General features: G+C 33.7%; 1 protein-coding gene across 13 annotated transcripts in view; it reads left to right on the top strand.

The window, feature by feature from the left end:
• The window catches only part of ovo (transcriptional regulator ovo), a 41,099-nt gene extending 36,953 nt beyond the window's left edge, over positions 1-4,146 (top strand). For all 13 annotated transcript variants that reach the window (XM_076396278.1, XM_076396279.1, XM_076396281.1 and 10 more), the window contains one exon: positions 838-4,146. In XM_076396278.1, the coding sequence (XP_076252393.1) occupies positions 838-1,008 (171 nt within the window). In that variant the 3' untranslated portion in view covers positions 1,009-4,146. The remainder of the gene's footprint in view (positions 1-837) is intronic.
• Positions 4,147-12,887: the final 8,741 nt, after the last annotated feature.

A 12,887-nucleotide genomic window follows, 5' to 3' on the forward strand; every position in this document is an offset into this window, starting at 1 on the left:
TAACCAACTTCCAAAAAAGATGAGGTTCTCTGTTCGGCTATATATATATATATATATATATATATATATATATATATTAATGTATGTTCGCCGATTTCTCCGTCTATTATGTACCGATTTTCAAAATTCTCTTTTTTGTTCGAACGCGCACACTTAGGAGGTGGTCCCATTGGAATCAACTTAGGATCTGTTGGGGTGAAGGGGGGAATCGAGAAAAACGCTCAGATTTCAAAGGCACGTCCGCAGTTTTCACATATTTTTTATCTAAAATAATCAAATATTGGTATAAAATATTATTGCTGAACCGATGTGACGAAAAATCGAAAGTAGTTTAGTGTAAAAAGTCAGTCAGTTTGTTTTTTAAGCAATAACCGTATCATATGAGACCACATAGAAACATTGTAGGCAACTGTTTCGATCGTGTAATGGTTAGAACGTTGAGCTCTCACGCGGAAGTCGATGATTCAGTTCCCGATAGGACAGTATCTTTTTTTGTTCTAATTTCATTGGATCATTTGTTAAGTCATCTAGACTAGGTAGCGGACCCCGGAGGCTTGAAGGGCTCCTTATTTTCAATCATTGTTTATTTATTCCTATTTTTCCTCACTCGGGCTGTACTTGGCCTATCCATTGTAATACTTAATAAAATAACTGCGTATTTTATTGAGTAAATATCTAACACTAAAAAGAGAAAAATAAAATTTTTAACAAAAAATTGAACCGACTTCAAAAAATAAATAACGAATTCTCTAAAAAGTAAAAAATTATCTTATTAGTTATTCCCTATATTTAATATTGGAGCTTATTTTCAATACTAACGATTTATTTATCTTTTAGGTCTACGTTTGTGAAGAATGCGGCCATACCACATCAGAACCGGAAGTCCATTATCTTCACCTGAAAGACAAACATCCTTACAGTCCCGCTTTACTCAAATTCTACGACAAGAGGCACTTTAAATTCACAAATTCAAACTTCGCGAATATGTTATTACAAGTCCGAACATAAAACAGACAGTCGGGCTAACACATTGTAAACTTCAGGTGATAGTAGAAGCTGAAAGGTGTGCGAACTGCTCATGGGCATTCATTCGAAACTAGCTTAACGTCTTTCTCCAACGATAATAAATAAGGGTATAGGGTGTAGCACTAATGCTATAATTTGTTATGGAACGATGGGATATTTGAAACCAGGATTTGTTTGAAGATTTTAAGAAAGGTAAGAGTGAAAAATGGTCATAGGTGTATACTTTATACCTATAGCTTTTCGCCAGCCCATTAGCACAACAGCCAGCCCTGAACTCGCGCCCACTCGCTTCCCCCATCCGATTTCAGACCAAAAGTTATTTCTTTCGGTTTATATAACTGTCCGGAATAGAAAAATCTAAATCATATATCGTTATAACAAAATTTAGACTTGAACAAATTTTATGTCAAGTTAAGTTAAACTGTCAAGTCATTTTATGACAGTTAAACACACAATCATTAATATTTATATACATAACACATATTGTATAAAAGGAGAAAACTAAACCCAAATACCGATAGACTACAAATGAGAAAAACCTTGAGGTAATATATTGGGCTTTTGGTATAACATATATTTCTGTGTTTCCCTTTTCTATATTTTCTCTTAAAAATCAAAATCTCAGTGTTCTTAAGAATTCTTAAGTAATTAGTAATTATGTTCCCAATGATGAAACAAACATTCTGAGGGAATGAAATCAATCCGCTCGATTCGTCGGAACATGACCATTATCGATAATCAGCAATTATACTTGGAGAAATCTTCAGCATATGGATCGTTCAACAACGTAACCCCCGTGTTTGCTGTGAGTTGAAGATTTTTTCTTAGAGCGCCACAAATTTGATGATTTGAGCATTTGGCGGAAATCGACACATAGCTCAATCACTGCTCCACCAACAATTGTCGAGTCATTACGCAGATCTTTTAAGGTTCGATCAAGAATTTCCAATGCGTGTTTATGCACTATTTTGCATTCGTCTCAGATGATGATTTTTGAGACTACTAAATTTTTTGCCATTTTACCATGTCCGTTGTGTGATATGTACGAAAACCTCGATATGTTTTCTAGTAGGATGTTATTTGTTTATTTTATTTTTTCATCAATTTCCCAATGTTTTTAAAAGTTATTCTGCTATTCAGGGTGGAAATAAATCCAACAATTAAAAAACGATGAATTATTGCTCTTACTATTATCAAGATCACTGTCCTCATTTGCTTCTTCCGTGAATATTTTTTGTAACATTTTTTAAAATTTATATGATCTTGCAACAAATCGTATTTTCAGATTATTTAACATAAATATTCCTTCGTTCAAGCAATGTGTCACATTAGTGCTACAAAAGTATTAGTATAATTTATTAACAATCCATACCTTATACGCTTATATATTGTCGTCTGTGAAGTTTATCAAGCTAGTTTCGAATGAATTCGCACCAGTAGCCCGCAGACAACCCTTAGGCTTCTACTATCGTCTGCAAACTTCAACGTTAATTTATTAAATTAATTCTTAGGCACTTGGCGTTAACGATTTCGAGATGAAATCGTCGAATTGCTTCCCTTGACGGGCTCTGGTACTTAGAAACGTAAACTTACGCGCCATGTTAATCAACGGCATTTTGTGTATTATTTTTCTACTAGAGTCCCTAGGGAGACGATGTGAACAATCCGTCCAATATAGAAGAAAAACCTTATAGAAAAAGTTAATAGATGTTGCTACATTTTAAATTCTTCTTTTTGTTGGAGGGCCTAATATCTATTTAATCTCTTCTGTGATAATTTATTAAATTTAATCTTTCCAAGGTTTAATTTTTTATAATTTTTTATTATGTTTATATTATTTAAATGTTAATTAATAATATACTGATATATATATATATTTTAATTAACAATGCATTTCTATGCACATTGGTACACGTTTGTCCGTGTTTTCCGATGTGAGATGAAATAGCATTATGTTGAGTAAGATCTAGATTTTGGCGAAGGCGCTGGTGCGTCTAGATTTGGGCCAAAGCCTAACAGTAAATTCGGGTTTTTTGTGCAATCATGGTGTGAGGAACTGGGTAGTAAACTTAAGGCATAGTTTCAATTAAGTCAATCAGATTTCGAGGCTTGCGATATTTATACGTACCCTGGAGCATGATTAGAAGTTAGATATTATCATTGAAATATTAAATACACGATATTCTCGATTGCTATCTAATCTTTAACGTGTTCCAGTCATGGTGCTTCATAGAGATAGTTTAATATTACGTATGGTGCTAAAACATAACTATGAAGCAGACAAGATCATTTATCTGACAGAAGGCCTGGTCCAATTCTTGGGTTGGCCAAGAAGACGATGAGAGAAATATCGATATTTTAAAGGAAATCTTGATATATCGGACCCAAAAAACATCCTAATCTCTAATTAATTTAAAAAGTAACGATCTTTTTAATAAACCTTTAAAATTAAGTAGTAGTGTTAAGTAAAATTAAGTGAATTAAGTACCAATTCTAAAGGTATATTAAAATAATTAACAGGTGTCTGTTGTGATTGTTTAATAGATGTCGCATAAATGATCTTGTCAAAGGCTCTCTGGAGGCCTCATTACAACGAAAATAATGAAAATCTTGCAATATGTTTTGGTTTGTAATATATAATAACAATATTAATAATGTCTCGTGTATGTGTATGATTGAATGAGTAGATGACTTGTACATAGGATTTATTTCTAAATTATGTTACATTTAAGTACCTTCTTGATCAAGTTTTATAAATGTTGTTGAACATTTTTGGCATTAGTTTGTATTACCAAAAAAGATGTAAACGTAACCTGTATAGTGTAAGAAAAAACAGCCCAATCGGTGGGTTAAATGTTGTTCTGTTTAGAGTTGTATGCGATCACAGTATTCTACTAAATAAACCAAAAGAAATTTTACTGGTTATTGATAAATAGGGATAATATACATTCTGAAACTGGATAATCATGGAACTGAAATTATTTTTGTAAACTTTCTTAGTAAGTTTTATTATCAACGTTAACTTATGTGAGCTTATATTTTACTTATCTGTACTTAACATAGATCTAAATATATTGTATTTTCCTAGTGTTGTTAAAGAAATAAAATTTTATATAAAAATAATAGTGTTTCATTTGACACCTTTTATATAACAGATCAATTGAAAAGTCCCCGGCCTACCATAGTAACACATTTTTTTCGCAAAATTACTTACAACATAATTCCCTTCAGGGATGATGCACACTGATTACAGCGACCCTCCAACTTTTCGATACCATTTTTGTAGTACGATATGTCCTTTGCTTCAAAATAGGTTTCAGTTTCGCCAATCACCTCTTCATCCGACGAAAACTTCTTCCCAGCGAGCATCCTTTTGATATCTGAGAACAGAAAATAGTCGCTTGAAGACTAGATCTGGAGAATACGGTGGATGAGGAAGCTATTCGAAGCCCAATTCATGGATTTTTGACACGGTGCATTGTCTTGGTAAAGCAGCATTTTCTTTTTCTTCAAATGTGGCCGTTTTTTCGGCGATTTCGTTCTTCAACTTCCAATAACGCTATGTAATAGTCGCTGTTAATGGTCCTTCCTTTCTCAAGGTAGTCAGAAAACTATTCCATGCGCATCCCAAAATACAGACGCTATAAACTTGCGAGCCGACTGTTGCGTTTTCCCACGCTTTGGAGCGGGTTCATCATGTACAGTCAACTCGGATGACTGTCGATTGTACTTCGGAGTGAAATGATGGAGCCATGTTTCATCTTTGTAACTTAACGACGCAAAAACTCTGGTTTATTACGCTTGATCTGATGATATTACGATTGATTCGTGAATGATATGATGTACACGTTCAATTTATATCTTTAAAGTGTCTGCTAATTCATTCAGTTTTAATTTAAGGTCATTCAAAATCATTTTATGGATTTATTTAATGTTTTCGTCGGTAACAACCTCTTTTGGGCATCCACTGCGTTCACCGTCTTCAGTGCTTATTTCACCACGTCTATTTTATCAACACATGAAATGCCTTTTTATCCATTTTTTTCACAATAACAAAAGTTGCTTCACCCAAAATGTTATAATTCACAAACTAATGATCCGACAGCTGTCAAATTTACACACACGCTTTTTTTGAGGGTTAGGGCTAACTAAAAAACATATGGATTTAATTCGAGTAGCGCCATCTATGTTAAGAGAACGCAACGATGTTAACGAAATACAATAATTGAAAATATCAACAGCAGTTGATATTAGTAAAACAGTCGAACTTAGCCTATAGTAAAAAACCTAGCGGAGAATCGTTACCGTACAAGGGATGCCGATATATATCGATATTTGAAAAATATATTAATATTTGTGGCCAATATATCGATATTTTTTGATATTTCTTCATAAAATCGATATTTTTATGCTAATATACCATTATTTTTATTTTTTCTTAAAAGTATCGATATAGTTCTTTTCAATCGGTGTTACAATCTTCCATATTGAATTCTTCGAGCGCTCGTTGAATTAAGTGTTTTAATGAATTTTTAATCTATCGCATATATTTCCATTCCAAGAAATCGTTTAGCTTAAGTGATCGCCCTAACCTTGAATATTTGTTGCGTCGAATTCACTGTCTACTTTTCAGGTCCTGTTATTAACGCGTCTGTATCAAATATTGCCGAATAATTACTACTTTCTTATGAACAAGAACTAAAATCGTAACTTGTTCATCAGTTTATTGAATCTTATGTGCCAACATTTTGTTCATTTTCTTACATATAGCTTAGTCAAATAATGCTTGATATAATTGTTGGAATCTCTTCAGTAATTAAACCCTCTGATTTACTAATACAAATACCTTTATTTTTTCATCTAAAAACTCAATTTGATTTATCTTCCACTTCATTTGAGATATTGTGTTGTTTTGAATTGGTATTTATATCAAAATTCTAATACTTTGTAACTAAACTGTTCTTCTTTGTTCTCAATTATTACAAATTACTGACGATTCGGGACGGGACGGAATTAATACACCACTTATGGCCTTGGAACAAAAGAGAAACTTTATTTTGATTCCTGGTAATTTATACCCACTCGATACAAGTCACAGCGCTCTCTACTAACTTTTCTTCCTTCTTTCTATACTGGCTCTTGTATCGAGACAAGTCATATATTTAACACTCCCCTTAACACAAACAAAGATTACAAAAGTACATTTAAATTGCCAGAACAAAACTATTACATTCTACATACAAATTTTCGAACTTAGAACTATTCTATTTCTACATTGGGAGAATTTTAACTTTTTATTAATAATTTAATCAGATGAATCTACACAATTATGTAATAAACATACGTAACAGTCAGTTTTCTACTTAAAAACAATTCTCTCTTTGAACAATCATAGAAGTAGTCGCCACAACACAGTCCAATTTAATATCGATTTTATAGTTTGTTCTTGAATTGCCCAACATACGCATGTATTTCCCTTCAAATGAATTTCTTTCATGCCTCCGGGATGCTTTTATCAAATAGTATGAATCCATTAAAACTTCCTAGTTGATTACCATACCAGTCTTCATAACTTGCTCCTTCAAGTCCACTTCCGCCTTACATTAGTCCATGGCCTTCTGGTATCACTGAGGTATCATGACTAAACGGTCACCATTGCAGTTTTCTTAACTTGTTCCTTCAAGTCCACTTCTGCCTTACATAGCCATAGTCTTCTGGTATCACTGAGGTATCATAACTAATTATTCACCACTGCAGTCTGCTTCTAATATTGTACTGAATTTTGTTTTCTCCAGTTTTCTAACTTTATCACCTTCACTTATTACCTTCAACTCAAATCATTCACTAACATTATTCTGCTTTATGAGCTTTCTTCTGTTCTTTATCTCTATATTCCAAATCAATTATTAATGGGTGGTCACTTTTGTTTTTTCTTTTCTTTTAACATTCTTCACAGTTCCCTTTGTTTTATTCTTCTTGTCATCTAGATCAGATTCATCATTATCAAATCCTAATATGTTTGTTATTTCCATTACTATCAAAATCATTATCACTCCATTTCCAACTCGAAATCAGAATCTTTTTAATATAACTCTTGAATGCTTTTTTTTTCATCATCACCCAAACTCTTGACTTCTTTTTCCGGTTGCAAAACTATATGCATCAGTTCACTCACAGATTCTTCTTTGGAATTTTCTATGCTCGCCGTATCTTCTCTATCGTCTTTCTATATATTTTCTAAACGGTATATCTTTAATTATTTCATCACTATTATCCATATTGAAATTTACTTTAACATTAACTTACTAAATTGGTCTGTTTAGATGTGATTTTGTAACTAACGAAACTTATATGCCTTTTTATCTTCTATATAGTACCTTAGAATTCCTCAAGCAGTTATATGTTTTATATGCATTATATGTTTTTGATGAATCTTTAATCTCTACTATCTTCTCTCTTTCCATTCCAATAAACTATTCTTCTTTATAAAGACTTTCCATTAAATCCACTGTTTATTCTTACTGTCCTTTTAATAATCCAATCATGCCGCAATCAATGAGCCATCAATGAATATAACGATATGAACATTATCTCAGTTCGTGTTCCAACCTTTAGGTGAATTTCTCAATCCATACAATGCTCAATTTCATTTATAGTTTCTCGTTTCAAAATTCAATCCTCTGATTTCCTGATATAAATATCTAGATCTATTTTTTCAATTATAAATATCTTCCTCCATCTTTAGATATTGGGTTTATTAGCTTATAAATATCTGAATAAATCTACTCTTCGATTGCACTTGTTCTTGTCTCTAGCTTCTACGCACATAGAACAAGGTTTATCTATCTTCTTCACCAGTAGAATTGATATTTATATCAAAATTCTAATATATTGTAACTAAACTCAAAATAACTTTATTCTCCATCCTTACGAATTAAAAATTCTTCTTCATTGGGTTCGATAGTTTTTCTAGTTTCCAATACTTCTCTGGTCCTTGCAACTTACACATGGTTGACTTTCTAAACTCGTCTACATTACTAATTGCTACATTGATTACGATGTTTCTTTATCCTACCGATAATTAGGTTGGACCCCATGTTCCTAGTTGTCTATACTTCTCTGGTCCTTGCAACTTACACACAGTTGACTTTCTAAACTCGTCTACATTACTAATTGCTACATTGATTACGATGTTTCTTTATCCTACCGATAATTAGGTTGGACCCCATGTTCCTAGTTTTCAATACTTCTCTGGTCCTTGTATATTATACAAGTGGTTGACCTTCCAAACTCTTAACCACTGCACCACTATTTACTACATTGACTACAATGTTTTCCTCTATCCTACTTATAACTCAAGATCACATTTTTCTAGTTTTCTGGTGTTCCTTCTGATGGTCATTGATCTTTGAGTGCTCTAGTGTTCCGAAATTAATTTCCGTCTGTTGCATACAGCCATCTTGTTACTTCGTCTTTCCTTCGTGTATGTATAACTATATATATACTATACCGAACCAAACACTTTTTTCCTAATCACCATTCCCCTGCACTCTCCGTCGTCACCCTACTACTTCTCATTTACACCGAGAATTCTGGGCCCATAACCTTTTACGAATCACTTATGATTCGGGACGGGACGGAATTAATACACCACTTATGGCCTTGGAACAAAAGAGAAACTTTATTTTGATCCCTGGTAATTTATACCCATTCGATACAAGTCACAGCGCCCTCTACTAACTTTTCTTCCTCCTTTCTATACTGGCTCTTGTATCGAGACAAGTTATAAATTTAACATTTGATTGATTCATTTCGATCCAAACTTGTCGAAAAAGCGATATTATACGTTTTAAACAACTTCACAGACGCACACCACATAATCTCGAAGGAACAATTCGGTTTCCGCGCCAAACATTCACACCTTCATTAAGCTGCCCGAGTCGCAGCAGCAACAATCCACCAGGCATTAAGAAAAGGTCGCAAAACTGAACCCATCTTTTTAGATGTCTCCAAAGCTTTCGATCAAGTATGTCAGATGATACCGCTTTTTTCACCGCTTGATTTCCAAGATTTCCAAGATTTCCGCGCTTATCGCCTTCAAATAGATAAAGTCCCTATCCCCTGGCTCCAGAAAGTTTCATACCTCGGTCTCCAGTTCGAGCGCAGATTCCAATGGTCAGTTCAAATAGAGCACGCTATTTGCAAAGATAATGGTGTGTACAGCCCAATATTTCCACTCCTCTGCAGAAAAAGTAAACTCCCAATCCCCCAGAAAGCGACTCTCTACAAAATGCTAGTCCGTCCAGTATGCCTCTACGAAGCACAGGTGTGGAACAGGTATGTCTCTGAGGGACCAGTTGAACTACTCCAAGTGTCCCAATCCAAGTCCGCGCGTTACCCAATGCCCTATGGTTTATGAGCAACGCCAATACTCACCTAGAATCATCAGGCATCCCGTTTGTGAAGAATTTCCCGAATATGCTCGGTGTAAAGTTCTCCGTAAGCGCCTTAGAACACCGCAACATCTTAATCCTTACCCATCCGCAAACCTCGGTAGTAAATCAACTACGACAATCCCAGTCGTAACCCAGGGTCTCTGCGTCCGCAAAACACTCACTATCCCGAACCCGAAGTGACATCAGCAAAATACTATTTGGTTCTAGCTGGTGGTCATGGAATAAGAAAGATAATAATTTCGTTTCTATGGTGCATTTGTTGTTTATTTATTTTGGGTACTATTTTCAGAGCGTTTAATTAGTACAGTAAATAAAGAAATGCAGCATTGTTTTCTTTTGAAGTATTCGCTTGTTTTAAAATGCGTTGGTCATATTGAAAATCCCAAACTGACTAGATTAAGTATGAGAGAAATTTATCGTTACGGAGTGTCTTGTTGTTGTAAATTAGTTTTTCATTCAAATCTACATCGATAGTTGAACCAATCGAAAAGGAAAATATTTGTAACCATATCAAAAAGAAAATTCAAAAAGCTCAAAAAGAATTAGAAGTAAGTACAAATATTTTAATTCTAAAATATCTTATAAATATTTCCACCAATAAAGTAAACAATACGTTTATTCCTATTTTTTAATTTCCAGGTATAATAAATAAACATGCTTTTCGCGCCATCAGGCGGCTTGAATGAACAATACTTGGTCTCTGATAGTAGATAGCAGCAGAAATTGCAGTAAATGATAAAAATTAGACACTTAATTTAATCATGATATATTTTAACAACAATTTAATTTTTTTATAGGTGAAGTATTGCTAGAATTTGTTGAGGAAAGCCGAGGAAATCTATATAAGAATAATAGAAAAAATGATATAGTATTTTGCAGGATGCAATAATAGTTGAGGACGATACTTTGAAAAGATTAAATTTACTAATAAGGGTTGATCTGAATCGAATGAACAAAACATAAGTAAGCAACAAGGTAGCAATTATAGTATAACAACTGTATTGTAGTAATAATTATTTTATGGTTATATTATTTTTGAACGTGTTACTAACAAGATGAGTACAGAATGAAAATATGGACTCGCTGCTTCCTGAAAACGACGGAATCAACACAAATATAGTAACACAATCCTTGAACAATCGTCTCAAGACCAAATACACTAAACAATACTCATTTTCTTAAAGAAAAACGCTGGCGTTACCCAAGCCTCCCCCTTGGCTCCCACATTATTTAACATTTTTATTTCAGATCTACCGAGAATAGAACACGAATTTCTTCACAGCCTCCATGCCCGAAGACACTATTCAATGAAGACTTCAAAAACAGCTCAATCACGTGGTCCCGTGGTTTAAATTTTGGATGTTGCAAATCAACCCTCAGAAAATCCAGTCCATTATTTTCCATTAGAAACGTTTCGCACTGCTCGTTTCGCAATGTGAAACCGACAATGCAACGATCGCATGGCTGGATGAAATCACGTATCTAGGTCTTCTCTTCGACCGATAGTTTGGTTAGCACTCCAGATATCCAGAAAGGTTCAGAATAGCAAACCTACTATCTCCTCTGCTCTGCGTTTCTCACAGACTCCTCATCCCCATCAAAAACCTATCTTACAAGATGTTAATTCGATCCGTGCTCTCCTATGATCTAATGTCTATTTCAAGTTCTCCAATATAAGTTTATTAGGAGAATTACTAACGCCCTATAATAAATAATATATAACAAATAATCAAATTCACATAGAAAACTGACACTCCAATACTAAAACATTTTATGCCAGAAGCTTTCCATAAACACAACTCAGCTCAAGTGCATCTAAAAATGCACTTATTCGCACATCCTATGAGTTTAGCACCGCGTCATCTCCCCCTTTTCCAAGCTGCAATGGCCTAATCTGTCGCTGCAGTTTTAATTTTACCCCCACACCACAGTACTCGGTCATGTGTTAACTCAACTCGCTAACCTACAGTTAACTCACTAACTATTCTTCACATTAGATCCCAATAACGGGTGCTTGATTGGTAGGTGCCATTTCCCCAAATTTAGTGAATTTAGTGTATTGGTAAGCCCAGAGACAGTCCCACATAACCCTATCACTCTTCTATAACCGGGTATGCGTCATGTATCGTACCGTTTTTAGGCCAGAACAAAATAAATTATTATATGAAAAAACGCATAAACAGCAACTACAGAGCCATCTCTTGGTCATATTGATTTGTTGAGATTTACAGTTGTCCCTATCAAACTATAGAATGTTTACAATTATTTGCTAGATGTCGGTGCCAGCTATTGTGATGGTGTACAATAATCGATAAATCGATAACTGGGATATATTTAAATTTTAGCTGATCCAAACGTCAAGTCTTTTGAAGAATAAATTATCTGAAGTAAATTTAGGGTAAACATAAACAGTATTAGAAGCTCAATAGAATATTAGAAATGATTTCTGACTAAAAATGAACTTTTTAAATGAAATTAATGTTACATAGGGATGTAGTCCGCCAAAATACCCTAGGTTTTCGTATCTAGTCCTACTTTACCGAGAAGGCCCAAAACAACAGTTCGATACTCTCTTTCCAAAACCCTAAGTTTTTAATAATGTAAGTAAAAATTCGATAATTTCCTTAACAATTATCGATAGATTTTTGAAAAGTATCGAAAAATAACAATAAATCGATATATTGGTAAAAAATATCGATATTCTTTTCAGCATCCCTAATGTGGCATGTACTAAGTCGCAAACATTGAAAAATGAATTTATAATGACCTTATTTTTCATTATGCTGTAATCAACAATCACAAAAATATTGTGTTGGATTTGTTTAAAAAATGCTTTATCATTATTTTTCCTTAATATATTACAAATGTTCTACCTAACAGCTAAAAAAAGGTTTTTGATCTGGAAAATATATGGTTTTTTAAAGCTTTTCTACATTTGAGAAAAAATTAAATACATTTTTTGTCGAGTTTATAGACATATCGAAAACAAGCCTAAAATAAAAACGTAATTTTGTTCTTTACAAACTTGGGCACTTTTTCTATGCAATCTGCACTGCATTGTATAATTAATATGCAAATTAAATTATTTTAATGATTTCGCGTCCATCTGCACTGTTTACTAACTGTATATTGATGTCCTAATATTACCACTGAATTTTTATGAAATAATAAGTATGTTATGAAATATTAAGTATGTACTTGTTCATATCACTTTATTTGAGGTATAGTACGGAGTCAACAATGGCTACGCAACACTTTATTTTGGAACCGTTGAACCATGGATATATTAGATTTGCTAGAGGTATCCCATAGTTGGACTGCATATGACCCAATAGAGCTGAGTATAGACTCATACAGCAATACCTTGTCAATGATAACATGGATTTGCGCCCGATGAGCGATGAA

Source organism: Rhynchophorus ferrugineus, unplaced genomic scaffold (genome assembly GCF_030347505.1).
Source record: "Rhynchophorus ferrugineus isolate W39M unplaced genomic scaffold, kcgeb_rfMv2 rfM2, whole genome shotgun sequence".
Lineage (NCBI taxonomy): Eukaryota > Metazoa > Arthropoda > Insecta > Coleoptera > Curculionidae > Rhynchophorus > Rhynchophorus ferrugineus.